Source organism: Hyperolius riggenbachi, chromosome 5 (assembly GCF_040937935.1).
Source record: "Hyperolius riggenbachi isolate aHypRig1 chromosome 5, aHypRig1.pri, whole genome shotgun sequence".
NCBI lineage: Eukaryota > Metazoa > Chordata > Amphibia > Anura > Hyperoliidae > Hyperolius > Hyperolius riggenbachi.
The window spans coordinates 38,722,288-38,742,967 of NC_090650.1; the positions used below are offsets into that span (position 1 = coordinate 38,722,288).

Sequence of the window (20,680 nt, forward strand, 5' to 3'; positions counted from 1 at the left end):
TCTTTAGCCAACTGGATCAACCAAAGGACTCTGTCAAAGAATATAATAAAATGACAACTCTCTGTTGTCTATTGTGCTCCCTGCATAATAATCCCTAGAAAGCACAGGCTTTCCTGAAGAGGATCATACCAGCAAGGAGGCAAGGGTTCCTCTATAGCTGGCACAATAGAGTAAGTGACACTGCTGCAGTTAGCGAGCCGGCCGACAGGTGGCAGCAGAGTCGCTCCCCCGGGCGGGCAGGCAGGGCATTGTTCGGAGAGGAGGAGGACGGACAGACTGTAGCGGCCGGGGTAACACAATCCACAGTGCCCGGAGGAGATGCGCTGCCCTCTCAGCATGGAGGCTTGTGCCCGGCCCTGATGCAGCATCCCACCTCCCCGCCGCCCGGGCGCAGGCTGCCATCGGTTGCATTGTGCCCCACGGGATCACCGCAGCGGAGAGGACATGATCAGCGCTGCGGCGGCGCTTCTCGTCTGTCTGCTGGGCGGTAACGCGTGGAGGGCGCTCAGCAAGACGCTGCCGGAGCCCAATGCAGCAGCTCAAGGTCGGTGGGTGATGGTGGTGGGCGGGGAGGGGATACCCCAGTTCTGCTGCAGTCCTCTATCACACAATAGCTGCTGGATCACCCTCCACACACCCCCCTCATCTCTCCAGGAGGGGGGCTGCTCTCTATATACACCAGCACTGCTACAATACTGAGACCACTGGAACCCACCAGCACTGTCATTTGCTGGGGGGCTTCACCCTGTCTGTGCCAATTGCAAGAAGGGGGGCTGCTCACTGCCTTCACCAGTACTGCTACTATGCTGAGACCTCTGGAGCCCACCAGTACTGTCATCTTCTGGGGGGCTTCACCCTGTCTGTGCCAACTGCAAGGGGGGGGGGGGGGGGGGGTAGGCAGGCAGATCTGCAGAGCATGCCATACATGTCAGCATGTCAGATGGAGATTGCAAAGGCAATAGATTACTATATGGCGCTTTGTAAAGCAATAATAATAATCTGTCCCTCGGAGGGGCTCACAATGTATACCTTACAATAGTCAGATTTCTATATTAGTAGGGTATGTAATGTGGTCTAGGGTCAGTACAGGGGGAAGCCAATTAACTTATCTGTGTGTTTTTGGGATGTGGGAGGAAACCCACAAAGACACTGGGAGGACATACAAACTCTTTGCAGATAGTGCCTGGGCTGGGATATGAATTGAGGACCCCAGTGCTTCAAGGCAAGAATGCTAAGCACTACACCACCATGCTTCTATCTATCTATCTATCTATCTATCTGTATATGTACGTAAATATATATTATTCTAGTGTATATCATCATGAAAGCTGATGGCGCTTTCTAAATCCCAAATTATGCATGTACTGATTTTATAATCATCATCTCACATATAAAAAAGAAAGAATGAATGCCTAGAATAGAAATAATATACATATTGGTGTGTGTATATATACCATCGTCTGTATTATTATGCACCCCATGATTGTTTCTTACTTTGTACAGCTCCACAGATTATGTTGGCGCTTTATAAATCAATTAAATGACCGCCATCTGATATCTATGGCACACTTGATCTGTCTGCTTGGCTGCCCGGCCCCCTTGCTATGGCACGCACATGGTTAAATATATATGATGCTGTTTGTTTCCTGTCTCACCTGATCATGTATGGTTTGTTTTTGTTTTTCGTCCTCCTGGCTAAACATGCTGTTCAGACTTTGTTTGATATTCTTTATTTTACAGTATTTAGAAAAAAACCAAAACCTCATAATAATGCAAACATTTAGGGCCCTTTTCCACTAGCAATCGCTAGCGTTCACGCTGAACGCTAGCGATTGCTGAATCGCAATTACCGGCGATTCCCCGACGTTCGCGGCCGCGATTTTGCTATGCACTGCATAGCAAAATCGCGGCAAATATCGCTCCGCCGCGCGTTCGCGTTCCCGGCAAAAACGAATCGCGGTAGTGGAAATGACCTACCGCGATTCCTATGTTAAAAAGCAAACCGTAGCGATTGTAAAATCGCTATCGGTTTGCGTTTTTGCGATTCAGCCAGCGCAAACGCGCTGGTGGAAAAGGGCCCTTAGGGCTTTTCTCCTATCGGACTCAAAGCACTTGAGAGCTGCAGCCACTAAGGCTGCGATCAGTAGGCCACACAGCAGTGTTAGCTAGTCTTTGCCCGAGGACTCCTTGCTGAATAGGTACTGGCTTCATAGATGGGAAGCATATATTTGGTCAGAGCACTGTAGTGATTACACTGAAACGTGGAGACCGGATTGCGCTTTCTGGAGAACGGTCAGGCTGGTATCAGCGCTAGTTTATCCCAGTGAAAAAGGGATTTTCCTAACGAATTATATACTGTGACTTGTACATATACAGGTAGGCCTGGTGCACACCAAAAAACGCTAGCAGATCCGCAAAATGCTAGCAGATTTTGAAACGCTTTTTCTTCTTTTTCTGCAGCGTTTCAGCTAGCATTTTGCGGTTTTGTGTAGCGGTTTTGGTATAGTAGATTTCATGTATTGTTACAGTAAAGCTGTTACTGAACAGCTACTGTAACAAAAACCGCCTGGCAAACCGCTCTGAAGTGCCGTTTTTCAAAGCGGTTTGCGTTTTTCCTATACTTAACATTGAGGCAGAAACGCATCCGCAATCCAAAATCTGCAGCAGCCCGGGAGTATGCGTTTCTGCAAAACGCCTCCCGCTCTGGTGTGCACCAGCCCATTGAAATACATTACCCTAGCGGATCCGCACCCGCAGGCGGATCGCAAACCGCAGCCGAAACGCTCTGGTGTGCACTAGGCCGTAGTCCACGGTTAACAGACGAGATAGGGGACTGTAGGTTCGTTCTTAAACTGAATCTGTCCATAATTCGAAATACTTCACCTCTCTGTCCCCTGTACCTTCTCTATGCCCCTCTGTCACCCTGTGCTCATAGTGTACTGCAGCAAAATGTCATTTTACCAGTTTAAAAAAAAAACATTTTTTAATTTGATTTTTCTCAAAAACTAAAAGGACTTTGGAAAAAAAAACGTTTTGACTTGTTCCCACAGAATCGGATTTCGTGTGTTCAGACCGTTGTTATTGGTGGGTTGTTTATAAGTCAGGGACTATCTTTACTTTTAACCTCCTGGGCGATAATCCCGAGCTGAGTTCGGGTTATGTCGTGCAGGAGGATTTCTCAGGCCCTGGTGGGCCAATTTGCATAATTTTTTTTTTGTTACACGCAGCTAGCACTTTGCTAGCTGCGTGTAACTTCCGCTCGCCGCCGATCCGCCGCCACCCGCCGTGCCGCGCAGCCCCCCCCCCAGACCCCTTGTGCAGCCTAGCCAATCAGTGCCAGGCAGCGCTGAGGGGTGGATCGGGACTCCCTCTGATGTCATGACGTCGGTGACGTCATCCGGCCCTGTCGCCATGGCGACCGGGGAAGCCCAGCAGGAAAGCCCGTTCTGAACGGGATTTCCTGCTTAATCTGATCGCCGAAGGCGATCGGAGTGGGTGGGGGGATGCCGCTGCGCAGCGGCTATCATGTAGCAAGCCCAGGGCTCGCTACATGATTAAAAAAATTAAAAAAAAAGTGCTGCGCCCCCTCCTGGGCGATGTAATTGTATCGCCCAGAGGGTTAAAAAGCTGGTCCTGTGTCAGCCAATTGTAAAGATCGTCACCTGATCTGGATGAAGTTGTTGAGGTTAGAAAGCAGCTGTCTTCATAAATTCAGGTGTAAAGAGGAGCAAACAATTCACCCTTACCAGTCAGAGTGCCAATATTCTGATCAGTTTTATGCCTGGCACACACCATGCAATTTCCCATCAGATAGATGGGTCAATAGATAATTTCCGACTTTTTCTGATTGATTTTCTGATCACTTCTATGCAAATCGATCAGAAAAATGATTGGAAATCAGATTGGACCTGTCGGAAATGATCTATTCGACCCATCTATCTGACGGGATATTGCATGGTGTGTACCAGGCTGTAGTTAATCGGCCGTTCAGGATCCTGATTGGTCCCACGCATTGCAATTTCATGGTTTTGAAAGATTTCCATAAAACAAGTTTTGGCCCTTCCCATTCAGGTAGGTCATATGATGGGTAATAACTTTGCAGTTTAAAGGAAACATCCGAGCTTCTAAAAAAAAAATAAAAAAAAAAAAATCTACTTACCCTGGGCTTCCTCCAGCCCCTGGCAGCTGCTATGTACCTCGCAGCAGCTCCGGTGTCCCGGCAACCCCTCAGTTTCAAATGCTGACCGCACCAGGTCGGCATTTACTGCACCTGCGTGAGCCCCGCTGGTGAGTGCTCTTACGTGGTCTGGAGCGTTCTGTGCAGACGCATACTTTTTTTTTTTTTTTAAATCACGATCACGGCAATTTTACAGCGATTTTAATGCTAGTCAATGCTAAGAAAGCTCTGATGATCAGAAAAGCACTCAGAAAGCGCTCATAGGTCTTGTTCACACTGGAGGTGTTTGTGATTGCCCTGAAAGCACCTGTGCAATGATTCTCTATGAGAGAGTTCACATCTGAGCGGCTCGTTTCTGATCCGCTCAGCAAAGCGCTGCCCGTACCAATTTTGAATCGGAAATAAAAAAATTGCGTCAAAAATAACAAAACGCTAATGCAACGCAATGGGAACGAGGCCATAGTGTGTGTGCAGCTCGAGAGCAGGGCTGTTGGAGTCGAGGAGTCGGAGCCATTTTGGGTACCCGGAGTCGGAGTTGGTGGTTTTGATAAACTGAGGAATTGGAGTCAAAAGATTTTTGTACCTGACTTTACAGCCATGCCTTAGGGCTCGTTTCCACTAGTGCGGTTCGGAATCGCCTGCATTTCACCGCGGACGAAATCGCATGCAGGTGCGATTCTGCATGCGTTTTTGCCGCGATTTCGCATAGGTAAGGGTATATGCGAATTTAACCATTTACACTGCCTGTGTAAATGAACATTACTACCTATGCAAAATCGCATGTGAATTTGCGTCAAAAATCACATGCTCAACCCGCATGCGATTTCCCTATTAAAATTAGCTGCGAATTGCGTGCATTCCTCTCGCACGCGAAATGCAGATTTCAGCCGCACACAAACGCTCCCGCAGACGCACAAGTGGAAACAGTCCCATCCGCTTGCATTGGCTATGCGAATCCGCATGCGGATTCGCTATCGTGGAAACGGGCCCTAAGTGCACAGCGGTTTTGGAGTCTTGACAGTTTGCTGCATGCATGTGGCTTAACCGTTATGTAACCCCGTCTTGCTGTGTGGGTGTAGTAAGATTATACAATCAGATTGCGATGGAAAGGCAGGAGTTATGGGCAGCAGTGAGTTCTGCCAGTCAGAGCAGAAGGTTGCTGTATTTTTACCCCACTAAATCCTTGTAGAGTTTGGGATGTATGTTGTAAATAGACCTTACCACTTGATGTTAAAGGATTGGTTACAGATTTCAACTCTGAGCACTGCAAAGACTGTTTGGTTGACCCCTGAATTGAAATTATTTACTTGGACTAGCAGGACTGTTCTTGACCAAGTAGACAAGTCTTAAAATGGACCTGAAATCTTGCACAAAACGGAAGGAAAACAGAGAGAAATGCACCCTGTATGTATTTAAAGAGTTTAGCCTGTCTAATCCCCCCCATTTGTGTCTAATCACAAGTTGTAATTTGATCTCTCCCCGTGTCACATGACTGCTATGGCAGATAAGCTAATTTGAAAGCACAGGGTGTTAGCAATATGTTTGGTTCCATGAAAACAGGAAGTAGAAACAGGGCAGATTTATTTCAGGATTTGTATCGACTGTAACAAAGAGATGTTTTTCTTTAAAGGTTATTATGCTGTTGCGTATCTTATAGAGCAGAGAGGACGTTCTGAGTTCAGATCCACTTTAAAGGACACCCGAAGTGAGAGGGATATGGAGGCTGCCATATTTATTTCCTTGTAAACAATGCAAATATACCTGGCTGTCCTACTGCTCCTCTGCCTCTATACTTTTAGCCATAGACCCTGAACAAGCATGAAGATCAGGTGTTTCTGACTAGATTACCTGCCATTTCTTATGTTATGGGAAGTGGGGGGATTGGTGGAGGTGTTCATCATAGAGTGGGGGTTCAGGGGGAGGGGGGGGGATGGATCAGCAGCTGGGTCAGAGTTGGGGCTTATTCACACTAGGGTGATTAGCAGCCATTTACCGCTGATCGCCAAAGAGCTAGCGAAACATTAACTATATAGCAGTGATCTCACTGCTGCGATTGCTGCTGCTCGCTTGCGATTGGCGGCAATTGCTAAACACTGTGCATGTGGCGTTTTCCTGCGATTGAGGAGCGATCGTGATTAGCATGCTATAAAAGCGCTAATTGTGATTGTGGAAAAGGGCGGAGTACAGTGATTTTACCACAATAATCGCGGTATAATCACCCACGCAACACGCTAGCGTTTTGCATTTACAAGTGTGAATGGGCCCTTAGGCAGTCGCAAAGCTAGGGAGGAGGGGAAGCAGGATAAGGCCGTCCTTTTAAGACTTAAGGGGCCCATACACTCAGACGATTTTCTGATCGATCGATCAAAATCGATCGATTAATCGATTGCAAATCGGTTGACCGATTGGCGGCCAATTTCGATTGATTTCAATCGATCTGGCAGGGTGGAAAATCTAGGTCGATCTGTTGATTGCTTATCATTTTGCATTGGCCCTAATGGAAATCTGATGGGAAAAAATGCAATCAGATCGATTTTCAATAGATTTAATTTAATACTGGAATCTATTGGAATTATAATCCTAGTAAAAAATGTTCCTAAACACATCAGATGGATAAGAAATCTATCTGATGATCTATCTGCTGCTAATCTGACGAGTGTATGGCCACCTTCAGTTTCCGATTGTGCCACTTTACTGCAAATTAAGCAAAGAAAATCTGCATTAGCCTGAAAACCAATGATTGTGAATGGACATGTTTCCATTTACTGCAAATTTGTATTTGCGATTTAATGCTGCAGCCTTCTGCAGTTTTTATACGACATCCTGATGCATTTTTTTCGCATTCCGCATGCGTTTTTTTTTTTTTTTTTTTTTTTTACCACTAAAAGGATCCCGGTATGTTGTCACTAGGCAGAACATGTAAATTAGGACCATTGTGAAAATATATAATAACATGCCTCCCCCACCCCCATATGCAGAAAAATTGCATGTGATTTTCCTGATGTGAAAACACAACGGTATGGTGGAAATGTAGTAAATGTAGCCGCAGTCTTTTGCGGGTAATTTCAAGCACGGTTATGGCCTAAGCTGCCGTCAATAGCGCCCTGAAGGTTTAATACCTATAATTGTAAGTTGTGAGGGAACAAAGTCACGCCTTTTACCTCATGATAGAAAACATGAGCCCTTTATGGCCGGCCTGATGTGGATTCAGCTGATGCAGGAATCCCAGTCTTGTTTTTATCTGGAGAAGGAGAGTGAGCCTGGCCTGCTCATATGTGGTTTCCTTCTATTGTCCTCGTGTCATTGGCTTCGGAAACCCCAGGCGCTCGCTGTGCGATCTGCTTGTACAGAAACCTGAGCCTTCTGCCCCTTCTAACAGTCATTAAACGGAAACCGTTCTCAAAATGCTGCTGCCATCCCTCCCTCCTGCCCCATCATATGGGAGGAGGGGGGTCAGGCTTCAGAGCGGGGTCAACGAGGAAGTGACCCCCGGCTCTCCAGTCTGTGTTTGGTGTGTAGAAAGCGCGGGTTGGGATGTAGGTCTATAGGAACTGTTTTCGACTGAAACGTGCTGAGGAGGATCTAGCATACTTTGCTCATTGCAGGTTGCTGATTAGAGATGAACGATGAGTTGAAAGTCTTTATGGCCTCTAAATAGGCCCTAATGGAATTCTTATTCCCTGTTTGCTCTCAAAGTCTACTTGAGAGAGTTCACTAGCCCCTATTAATACTTACCTGGGGCTTCCTCCAGCCTCATGAGGACTCACGGCCTCCCTCATCGTCCTCTTTGGCCCCTCCGTTCTGGTGCTACGACTCCTGGTAATCTGATAAGTTGCTGCCAGTCGCGGGCTTCTGCGCATGCACGGATCAGCCGTGCGTGTCCCTGCCATGCTCCCGTCCTCCAGGCCACGGGAGAGTGACAAGGGGTGTACGCGCTGCATGCGCAGAAGCCCACGACTGCCGGGATTACCTGAAGTCATAGCTGCAGTACGGAGGGGCCGAATAGGACGGCAAGGGAGGCCCACAGTGCTGGAGGAAGCCCTAGGTATGTATAAATAGGGGCCAGTGAACCATTGACCCAAATAGGGACCAGTTCACTTAAAGGCCTATTTCCACTACGCCCGAATACAGGCTGAATCTGCAGCGTTTTTCCCGCAGGTGAGAGGGGCGGGGAAACGCTGACTATCTCTGCTATGGGATTTGCAGAGAGAGACTACTTTACATGAATGCAGAATGAGGGTATTGTTCCCTCCCTTCCTCCGCCCCCTCTGTTATGCGCCACATAACCTTCCTCCATAGCGACCTAATGCAGGCTAGCGACGTGTCTGCACAGCCTTGGCCACAAACTCTCGCCTGAGGGATCGTTTCAAACTCCCAGTCCCTGCTGGGCAATAGTATCAAGTGTGTTATGAGGCGTTATCGTCTTGCCCTCCCTCTCACAGACCTGGATAGCAAGCTGTGCGGAGAGCTCAGCAGCTCACATCAAGCCCAAACTAGAATGTTTTTTGACTGTGTATATAAATGCATTAAATCGTTCTTTATTAAGCACATTATGGGTTTTGTTTTTTAATGTTGCCTTTTAGTTCTACTCTAACTTATTTACCTATTTGTGGCGTTTGTTGTTGCTCTGGCCTAGTGTGAAATCTGTCTCCACTGCCTTCTTCTCCCCCAATTATACAGATAAATACATTGGCGCACTTCCCTCTATCATGTATTGACATAGCCAAGGTTCTCACCCTACAGAAGGCTGTAGATCCTGTACCATTCCTTTAGATGAGATGTTGTTTCTATGCATGGAAACGCCTTGGCTTCTACAGATTGCTCATGGGGAACCAGAACGCCTAGGAGTTTGTAAGGGGCTAAAAAGGACTAAAAAGCTATGCAAAACAGAAATTGCATGTTTAGTAAGGGCTCGATCACACTAATGCTGGGTACACACGGTAAGATTTACCGTGCGATTTTGCGAGCCGATCGTTTTTACGGCACGATTCTCTTATCTTCATTCGTTTTTCTTAACTTTTTCCGTTTACTGCTATGAGAAAACGAGTGCAGAAACGATCGGGAGCAATATCGGACATGACGGATTTCATCAATCAGATCCATCTATCGCACGGAAAATCGTACCATGTGTATGAGGCATAAGGGCAGTTTGTCTTTTTTTTTTTCCAAGCGTGGGCGACTTTCAAAATCACCCTAAAAACCGCTTGTGCAATGATTCTCTATGAGAGAGTTCACATCTGAGCGTTTTGTTTCCGATCCGCTCAGCAAAGCGGTGCGTGGACCATTTTTGAGGCGATTCTGCCTCAATGGAAGCTATAGGAAAAACGCAAAATGCTCACAAAATTGCTTTGTGCAGCGATTGCGTTCGTTTTGAAGAAAAAATACATTGAATTTATTCTTTTCCGGGTCAAAGAGTTGCGTCGGAGTGAATTACACCACTCAGGAAAAACGCTTAGAAAACCGCTAACCACAAAAATGAATCGCCCACCCAAACGCCGGGAGTCGGGGGGGAAAAAAAGCATCTAAAACCGTCCAACGCTAACTGCCACGCAAACAGAACGCAATGGGAACGAGGCCTAAAAGGACTTTTTGATCCCTTTCAGCCCCTCACACATTTCTAGGTGTTCTGATTCACTATGAGTTTGCTGGTTAAAAAGGAACTCCAGTCTAAACAAACATACTGTCATTAAGTTACATTAGTTATGTTAATTAAAATAAGTAATATAATCTCTTACACACACTGTTTTAAAAGAACAGGCAAATGTTTGATTTCATGATGGCAGCCATCTTTTTGGTTGAAAGGAGGTGACAGGGAGCATGAGACACAGTTCCATCTGTCCTGTGTCCTGAGCACCTCTCCCAGTTGCTAGGCAATGTGAATAACAACCTAGGAAATCCCATCATGCTCTGCACAGCATCATGGAAAAAAAGCCCAGGCTTTTTTTCTTTGATGGGTGGAGCTTAGCTAAAAATGATTCTTTGGTAAGAAAAACAAAGTTCTGATGCCGTGAAACTGTTAGGGCCCGTTCACACTGCACGCGTTTCCAGCCGCGTTTTGGAAACGCGTGCAGGTGGCCGATACACACGACATCAGACATTGCATAGAGTGCAATGTCTGATGTTCACACTGCATGCGTTCCGGACCTGTGCGGTCCGGGAACGCATGCTGCACGCAGATTTTGCTAAAACGCGTGGTTGTCCCATTCACTTTTCAGTGATGGGATCAGCCACGCAGCGCAAACAAACGCGGATGGCCATGCGTTCGTACGCGTTGCGGTCCGCACGCGTTCCGCACGCATGGCCATCCGCATTTGTGATCTGAACGGGCCCTAAAAGAAACACCAAGCCTTTTCAGTTCTGCTGAGTAGATTTTTAGTCCGGGGGTTCACTTTAATCTGAAACTCTGACTGTTTCAAGTCTTACCCCATAGACCCCAGTATTCTCCCCAGAATTTTTTTTCCAGCCGGGTGGCATGAAAAAGTAGCTGATTGGGACGCGATTTGAGAATTCTTTGCGCAACTCTGCTTACAGCAAAGAAGGAGGTAAGCTAATGACAGCCGGTTGCTTGCCAAAAACTATGGGAAAACACTGCACCTGTATTAATCCATGCCATGCACTGATGAGGACCAACTAGTCTGAAACAGTATGTACTAATCTGTGTACATGTTGGATTAGTTCAGGGATTTGCACGCAACAGCTTGTACAGGTAGCATACGTCTCACCAGTTAATGCAGGTACAGTACTTATCATGTGCTCCTCTGTCTACATTTCCATGCAGCCTGGATGATACTGTAGTGCTGCAGCCATGCACAAGCAAGTCACAGGTGACAGCCTCAGTAATCAGGCAGCAGCTTACACAGGAAGCGTAGGTCTCACCGGCTGGTGCTTTTGGGGTAATCCACACAGGCCCAGAGCATTGTGCAGATAGCGAGCAGGTATACAAGTGTCTGCTAACCTGACTACAGCTCACGGGTCTTCGACTGGCGTATGACATTTGCACCCGCCCACTTTACCCTATAGCTGGATACAGAATACTTCAGGGGCTAAAAAACAGGTTTATACTGGATCCATACCATACAATTTTTTGGCAGATTTACTTGCCAGATCCATTATTGCCAGCATGTCCGATCTTGGGATCGATCGTTTTTTAAATCAATTTTATGATTGATTTCTATAGAAGCGAATGGAAATCGATCAGAAAATCGCTAAAAAAACGATCGATCCTCAGATCATACATGCTGGAAATAATCGATCTGGCAGGTAAATCTGCCAAAAAATTGTATGGTGTGGATCCATCATTACTATAACAGAAGTACTATTATCGGTATATATCAGGGTTTTGCTATACCAGGCCTTACCCCCATATACTTATAATGGTGCTTGGTTGGGACCTGGACATTTAGTTTACTAGTTCTTCTCCCTAGAATTTTATTCTAGCTGGGTGGCGTGAAAAAGTAGCCGAGGGGGGAATGCAGGACCAGTACAACTCTGCTTACAGCATAGGAGGAGGATGAAGACGTAAGCTGATGACAGTCGAGTGTTCACCAAAATTAGCCTGATGGAGCACCCGGCTAAAAGAGCCTGAGGAGAACACGGTTTACTGTACCTAAAGTTATACTATATCAGAGTTTACTATAACAAGTACTGTGGTACTTAAAGGACCTCTGTCACGAAAATCTTAAAATGTACAATATATGTAAACATATACAATTGAGGGCCCTTTTCCACTTGTGCGGTGCGAATCGCCTGTGGTAAAAATTCGCATGCGGATGCGAATTTTGCATGCGGTTGTATGCGTATTTTCGTGCGAATTCGCATGAAAATTCGCATGGATGACGCTGTATGCGAATTTATCCATGACAGTGCCGGTGTGCTTTTCCATTGATTTCCATGCGAATTCGCATGAAAATTCGCATACCAAAGCCGCAGGCGATTTCCCTATTAAATACATTAGCGGCGATTCGCATGCATTCCACACGCAGTCGAATTCTGAGGGCTCTGTCGTGCAGAAAAATCCTGCACAGAAAAACGCTCAGGAAAACAGGCCCATCCACTTGTATTGGCTGTGCGAATCTGCATGCAGGAAACGCATGCAGATTCGCGATAGTGGAAACGGGCCCTGAGAAGTACGTTTCTTCCTGACTAAAATGAGCCATAAATTACTTTTCACCTATGCTGCTGTCACTTACAGCAAGTAGTAGAAATTTGACAGAACCGGCAGGTTTTGGACTAGCCCAACTCTTCATTGGGGTTCACAGGGATTTCTTTATTTTCAAAATGCACTTAGTGAATGGCAAAAGTGTGCAGCGAGCAGGGAGGCTGGCTAGCATCTTTGTATAAATCTTTTTCAGGGAGTGTCTTTATAAAGAATAAAGGCCATGCTGAGAATCCCCCATGAAGAGATGGACTAACCCAAAACCTGTCAGTAATGTCAGATTTTCTACTACTTGCTGTAAGTGACAGCAACATAGGAGAAAAGTAATTTATGGCTCATTTTACTCTGGAAGAAACGTACTTCTTATTTGAATGTTCTTTAAGTTTTAAGATTTTCGTCACAGTCCCTCTTTAAGATCAGTTTTGTAGTGGGGGAGTTGGGACTTTCTCTGACAGAGGCCAAACTTGCACTTTGTGATGTGTTGTGAGAGTTTGTAGCCTGGGGGGATCTGGCTCTGTTATTGTTTTCCTCTGTGTGATGGGAAGGAGGTCAGCTGACACAGGTGAGGGGGTGAAGGTAATCAGGCTTTGCTATTGTTATCCTCTGTGTGATGATAGGAAGGAGGTCAGCTGACACAGGTGAGGGGGTGAAGGTAATCAGGCTTTGCTATTGTTATCCTCTGTGTGATGATAGGAAGGAGGTCAGCTGACACAGGTGAGGGGGTGAAGGTAATCAGGCTTTGCTATTGTTATCCTCTGTGTGATGGGAAGGAGGTCAGCTGACACAGGTGAGGGGGTGAAGGTAATCAGGCTTTGCTATTGTTATCCTCTGTGTGATGGGAAGGAGGTCAGCTGACACAGGTGAGGGGGTGAAGGTAATCAGGCTTTGCTATTGTTATCCTCTGTGTGATGATAGGAAGGAGGTCAGCTGACACAGGTGAGGGGGTGAAGGTACTCAGGCTTTGCTATTGTTATCCTCTGTGTGATGATAGGAAGGAGGTCAGGTGACACAGGTGTGTGGGGGCAATCTGGCTCTGCTATTGTTATCCTTTCTGTGATGGGAAGGTCGGCTGCTGACACAGGTGAGGGATGCTTGGACACTTTTTAGAGACATGAGCTCATCTATTATGGCTGGTGCGGGCCGTGAGTAATTACAATTGTCCGCGTATGTGACGGGGCTGGTAAAATATGTTTTATAAGTTGTCTGTTAGTAAACTCTTTTTCAAGCTCACACCATGAATTCTTAATAAAATGTATTATACAGACATCATCCATGGCACAATTGCAATAAACCATTCATCAGTTCAGCTACTGATAAGGTGAGGACCTGTTTTTTTTTTTAACCCTTTAAGGACCAGCGGTCTCTGGGCACTTAAAAATCAGAATCTTTATTATCGCCAAGCACGACTGGGTCGTGCCTGGAATTGGTCTTGGCACGTACAGGGTACTGATACAGGCTATAGATACAGATACAGGACAAGTCAAGCAGTCAGAACATAGTTACAACACAAAAAACCCAAAAAGTCAGCTTGAGCTAGGGCGCCGTCTATCCACGTGCAGAGTGCCTCAGTGCAGACATGGTGTTGTGGTGTGGGGATGGGCAGTTACGTGGAGAGAGTTCAGAAGGTTGACAGCCGAGGGGAAAAAAAAACTGTTTTTATGCCTTGAGGTCTTGGTGAAGATGGACCGAAACCGGAGCCTCTGGCTCGAGGGGAGCTGACTAAAGAAGCGATGGCCTGGGTGTGAGGGATTGCTGGTGATCTTTAATGCTCTGGAGTACAGCCTGGAGTGGTAAAGGAGGTCCATTGAGGGAAGGGATCTCCTGATGATCCTCTCCGCTGATCTAATGACCCTCTGCAGTTTGAGTCTGTCGCTGGCAGGGGAGCCTGCATACCAAACCAGGATGGAAGAGCATAGGACAGATTCAATTGTAGCGGAGTAGAAGTTTGTCAGAAGTTTTTGAGCCATACCAAACTTTTTTTAGTTGGCTGAGAAAGAAAAGTCGCTGTTGAGCTTTCCTCTGTATGGAGGCAGTGTTGGCCTTCCACCTCAGGTCATTGGAGATGGTTGTGCCCAGAAGGCGGACGCTGGGGACTCTTTCCACCTCCTTGCCATCTATGCAGATTGGAGGCGGGGTGGAGGCACATCTCCTGAATTCAACAATCATCTCCACAGTTTTCGGTGTGTTTAAGACCAATCCGTTCTCTCTGCACCAGTGACGGACCCCTTCGACCTGGTGGCCGTACTCCTTCTCGTCGTTATTGGTGATGAGACCGACAATAGTCGTGTCGTCAGCGAATTTGATTACTTTTACAGAGTCTGTCGTGGATTTGCAGTTGTTCGTATATAGAGAGAACAGAAACGGCGACAGGACGCAGCCTTGTGGGGCTCCTGTGTTGGTGAACCTAGGTTGTGAGGAGATAGTGCCCAGCCTAACAACCTGGGACCTGTTGGAGAGGAAGTCCATGATCCACAGTCGTAGGGTGGGGTGGACTCCTATCGCGGCAAGATTGTCTTGTAGTATTCTGGGGCGGATGGTATTGAATGCTGAGCTGAAGTCCAGTAGGAGGATCCTGGCGTAGGAGTCTGGTCTGTCTAGGTAATCATAGACGAGCTCCAAGCAGATGTTAATGGCATCGTCAGTGGACCTGTTCGCTCTGTACGCGAACTGGTGTGGTTCTAACAGTCCCTCCGTGGAGTGCTTAAGGAGGGGGACCACCATGCTTTCAAAAGCTTTCATAATCACGGATGTAAGTGCCACGGGCCTGAAGTTGTCAAGGTCGAGGATTCCCTGCTTTTTGGGGACAGGGATAATGGAGGACCTCTTGAAGCACACGGGTACTTTGCCTCCCCGGAGGGACCTCGTGAAGATGGAAGAGAGGATGGGAGCCAGCTGACAAGCGCAAGTTCTCAGGCAGGCTGGTGACACTCCGTCTGGGCCAGAGGCATTCCTAGCATTTAGTCTTAGCAAGTGTTTCAGCACATCCGCCTCACCCACTGACGGTGGGGGCGGGTTCGGGCCCAGGGCGTCAATGTGGGTTGTGCAAGCGGCTGTGGGAGTCCTGCAGTTGTTGGCTGGTTCTCGAATCTTCAGTAGAAGTCGCTGAGACTCTCTGCAAGCTCATAGCTGGGTGTAGCATGCTGAGGGGGAGGCTTGTAGTTGGTGACAGCCTTAAGCCCTTTCCATACAGCTCGTGAGTCGTTTGAGGAGAGGTTCTGTTCCAGCTTTTCCACGTAGCACTTCTTTGCGGCCCTCAGTTCTCTGTTTAGGTTGTTTCTTGCCCTCTTGTAGTCCTCCTGGTTGCCGGACTTGTGTGCAGCTTCTTTGCTGCGTCGCAGTTGTCGTAGTCTTTTTCGAGAACCACAGTTTATTGTTTGGATATAGTTTGAAGGATTTTGTAGGGATGCAGGAGTTAAAGACCAGAGACCGCTGGTCCAATCCCGACTGAATCCCGACGAATCGCCGCACATACCCTCCGCAACCGCCGTCATCGCCGCTCGCCGGGACCCCCAGGACATAGACTCTGCCGTCTCTATGGCTGAGTCATGTGAGCCGGTCAGGAGCTGCTTTCATTGGCTCCTGACCCTGTCTTTCAATGTAAGCCAATGGGAACGGCTTACATTAATAGACAGGGCCAGGAGCCAATGAAATCGGCTCCTGACTGGCTCACATGGCTCTGCCGTCATAGAGACAGGCAGAGTCTGTGAGATGCGGCGAGAATTGTCGGGTTTGATCGGCGGAAACAACGGATGCGCGTTGCGGACGGTGATTGAGATCCACGCCCTGCCAGCCAGGAGCCCACCAATACAGGGCGTAGATCTCAAACAGCACGGTCCTGATCTAGTTAACCTCCTTGGCGGGGTAAGCCGCCGGAGGGTGCCGCTCAGGCGCCGATTTGTTGAATTTTTTTTTTTTTGCTGGACGCAGCTAGCACTCTGCTAGCTGCGCCAGCACACTGATCGCCGCCGCCCCGCCAATCAGTGCCAGGCAGCACCGAGGGGTGGCCAGGGACTCCCAATGACGTCCCGACGTCAGTGACGTCATCCCGCCCCGTCGCCATGGCGACGGGGGAAGCCCTCCAGGAAATCCCGTTCTTTGAACGGGATTTCCTGATCGGAGATCGCCGAAGGCGATCGAAGAGGGCGGGGGGATGGCGCTGAGCAGCGGCTATCATGTAGCGAGCCCTGGGCTCGCTACATGATATAGGAAAAAAAAAAATTAACAAAAAACTGCTGCGCTCCCTCCTGGCAGATTTTTTTATACCGCCAGGAGGGTTAAGGGGCACTATGGTGAAAAGTGTAACATTTAAAATATGTGCATACGTATACAAATAAGAAGAACATTTTGTCCAGAGTAAAGTGAACCATAAATTACTTTTCTCATATGTTGCTGTCACTTACACAGGTTTTGGACGAGTCCATCTCTTCATAGGGGATTCTAGGGGACTTCATTATTTTCAAAAGCACTTAGTGAATGGCAGTTGCTCTGTCCAACTGCCAAAAACCTGTGTAGCGAGCAGGGAAGCTGGCCAGCATCATTGTTTAAATTCTTTTTAGGGAATATCTTTATAAAGAATAAAAGCCTTGCTGAGAATTCCCTTTGAAGAGATGGACTAGTCCAAAACCTGTCGGTTCTGTCAGATTTCTTCTACATCCTCTAAGTGACAAATTTATGGCTCATTTTACTCTGGAAAAAAACATAATTTGTCTGTTTGCACTTATTTTAAATTTTACAATTTTTCGCCATAGTGCCCCTTTAAGGTTACAACTGTCCTTTAAACTACAACTGAAGTGAGAGGGATATGAAAGCGGCCATATTTATTTTCTCTTAAGCAATACCAGTTGCCTGGCTATACTGCTGATCCTCTGCCTCTAATACTGAGTACACACAATGCAATTTCTCGATCGATGGGAATCGAACAATTCTTTCCGTCATGTCCGATTTGTTCCCATTTGATAACAGGACCGATTTTCTGAAATTATCACAGGAAAATCAATCCCAGTACCGATCGGGAGCAATTTGGACACATTATAACTTTCCTATCGGATTTCCTGTTAAACGGACAACAAATTGCATAGTGTGTACCCAGCAGAATGCCTGGTATACATTATGCAATTTCCCATCAGATTTTGAGTTGAATCGATAATTTCCAACAGTTCCAGTCTGATTTCCGATAGTTTTTCTGATCAATTTTGGAGAGAAGTGATTGGAAAATGTATTAGAAAAAAAGAACAGAAATCAGATTGGAGCTGTCAGAAATTATCGATTTGAGGTGAAATTAAATGGTGTGTACCGGGCATTATACTTTTTCTCCAACAAGTTTTTTTACTATTTAGGCCACTGCAGCTTTAAAGCCTCGCTGCAGGGTCGTACAACTCAGCACACAAGTTATCTCCCCCCCCCTCCTTTTCTGCCCACCAACAGAGCTTTCTGTTGGTGGGCTCTGATCGCTCCCAGGATGTTTGTTTTATTATGTAAATATTTATTTGCTGTGTTTCTTAAATAAATTGAACTATTTATTAATTTTTTGCCTGCCCCTCCCTCCCACCTCCAGCCAATCACTGTGAGCGGCCGTCATAGGCATCAGCCTATGACAACCGATCACTCCTGAGCCTGATTATCACTAGCCTGGTGCTTTTTTCGGGGGGCACAGCAGACCTTGAGGGGGAAGGGGGGACTAGAGGCGGCAATACAGAGACACAGAGGCATGTAATTAAGCACAGAACATGCCTCTGTGTTCTCTTAAGATATAAAAATACCCGCCTCGGGTTCTCATTAAAGGATTATTTAAGTGAAAAACGTTTTACTTGGGGCCTCTTGCAGTCGTCTGGAGTCATCCTTTGCCCACATCGTCCTTCCGGGACCTTCCAGCGAGCAGCGGCGGGCCCCCTCGAAACTGGAGGCTACTGCGCATGCGTCGCCCTGAGCCGCACGCACCCTGAATGTGTTCCCATTGTAGGGAGCATTATGTGCATGCGCAGCAGTGATGTTCCCGTACTGCCCATGCAAAGAGGGCTGCCGTGTACGCGGTGAGGTGCGTAGCCAGCAAGCTTTAAGGGGGTCGCCGCTGCTGGCAAAAAGGACTCGGAATGACAGCGAGGGCACAGGATGATTCAAGGGGGCTGTAAGAAGCCCCAGGTAAGTTAAACTGCTTTTTCTCTGTAGATTTTCTTTAACCAGGAACAACTAATTTTTTATCTTGGGCAAAAAAAGGAGGAAAAATATTTAATTAACTGTCTCTCACAGTTTCTTGTTTGGGTTTTACTGCAGAGCTAATGACCCTTTGAACTTTCCTGCTCTGTTTCATGGTTTAAAATACAGAGTATAGTTTGTAAACTGCAAATATTAGAGACTGTTGCAATGTTATAAAAAAAAAGCCATATGACTGAAAATAAAAATGACACTTTTCTTTGCTACTAATGCTCTGTGCATTATCCATACTACACTAACAATTCATTATCTCATAAGGTTTTTTTTTTTTTTTTGCTTCAGTGTCACTTTAATGACTTGTAGAAGACATGGGCAGTAGTAGGTCTCCTGAGGCTTGTGTTGGGACGATATACATTTTTGGTGGTAGGTTGGTCTGTGTTGTTTGTTTGCAGGTCACACATTCTCAGCTGTTCAGCAGGACTCCGCCCACTCCCTCTACAGCTTGTAGGTGACAGCAGTTGGGAAATGATGGTGCTGCATAGCTCTGGTGTGGCTTGTGGTTACCATAGAGAAAATACCAGGCATTCTGGACTATAAAGTGTTCTGGACAAAGCAGAGCTTTCTGGGCTACGCGGCTCCCATCAATTGCCCTCCTCAGCTGCTCAGAATTCACCGATCAGAAATGACTAATTACGCAATGCTGTTTCTAGCGCTGCAAAGTATAGCGGGATGTAGTTCAACTTCATTGGAGAAAGAGATCCCCTCCTAAGTTGGCTTTGTGAACATTGCAAGGGATTTTAGTAAACCTTTTTGCAGACTCCTCCTTGCTTTTGTGGCGCTTGCTAAATGGAAGTTAAAAACCAACACACTGTGTCCACCTCCTCTTATTGACAATACCTCCCCACACCTTCTCCCTTTCCCCAAGGTACCAATTCTGAGACTCCCAGAAGCCTCTAAACAATTCCCTCCAAAGATGCGTAACATGCATGATCAAAGTTGTCTGAGGTTACCGATAATAATACGTATGTACGTCGGCCCCTGACGATCCGTCCGTGAGATCAACCTGGAGGAGCGTGCCAACTCCATTTTGTATGCTGCTTCCCTGTCTGCCGCGTGACAACACATTCCATCGTCCCTCTGCTCCCCCCATATTGCGGCAGAGCGTGTCGTCAGCTATACAGCTGACTCCGCCTCTGCTCAGCCAGGCCCAGCAATGATGCTGGAGACCTGGTCCCGATCCCCGATGGGTGACATCAAAGGTACGCATCTTTAAGGTGGCCAAACGCGGCGCAATACAAAGTTTTATTTATCCATTTTAGTTTTTTATAAATACGATCAGTTATGTAGAAAATCTTGTTTTTAATTTTTTTTATTTTCTTTTGTAAGAAATGTGATTGTGAATGGATAAAAATAAATTTAAAATTGTATCGTGCGGCCACCTTAACCCTAACCTCTCTAAGCAGAGAAATGTGTGTTGCTCGTTTGTTGGTCCAGGTCCACAGCAAACCTGGAGGCAAAAAAACAAAAAAAACAACCTATGATGTAATGCATTGTATGTGTAGTACAGATAATGAATAAATGATCCTTTAAACTTTCCTGCAGTAAAGCCTTATATAAAGCTGTGTCTCGCTGTTTCTTTTGTGTGTAAGTGGTTCAGAAAACAGGACTGTATTCCACCTAGTGCAGGGTTTCCACACTTTTTTGGTTAGCTAGTTACTTTAAAAATTGCAACTCTATCTCTCTCACTGCTGACAGCTGATCAGTCGGCAGTGGCTGAAAGATGCATGCTGTGCATTAGGCTGACATAATACAGCTGAGGACCCTCCACAGCACATGGCTTCTATAATGACTTAAATCCCCTTCCCACTCACAACTACCACAAACAAGCCTCAGTCATGGAATCCCCCCGACCCGACCCACTACCAGCACCAAAATTTAAAATTTCTGCTATATATCTAATCGTGCACTTGCCTCTTTTCCTCACATGATGTAGGAGTGTTTGCCTCTGAACACCCGCGGGACCTGGGGGAGGCGTGGCCACATGGTCTGCACGGCATCATGCTCACCAATGCTCACCATTCGCTCCTCTCCACTTCAGTCACTCTTCTCCGTTTCAGCCACGCCTCTCCCCTTCAGCCCCTCACTCAGTAGCTTTTTCTGACAACCGTGGCTACACAAAATTTGACAGGCAGCACAGC

General features: G+C 46.7%; 1 protein-coding gene across 1 annotated transcript in view; it reads left to right on the top strand.

The window, feature by feature from the left end:
- The first annotated feature begins 244 nt into the window (after positions 1–244).
- Positions 245–20,680, top strand: part of FAM171A1 (family with sequence similarity 171 member A1) — a 160,100-nt gene continuing 139,664 nt past the window's right edge. Inside the window, exon 1 of the mRNA XM_068235499.1 lies at positions 245–544. Coding sequence (XP_068091600.1) covers positions 445–544 — 100 coding nt within the window. The 5' untranslated portion in view covers positions 245–444. The remainder of the gene's footprint in view (positions 545–20,680) is intronic.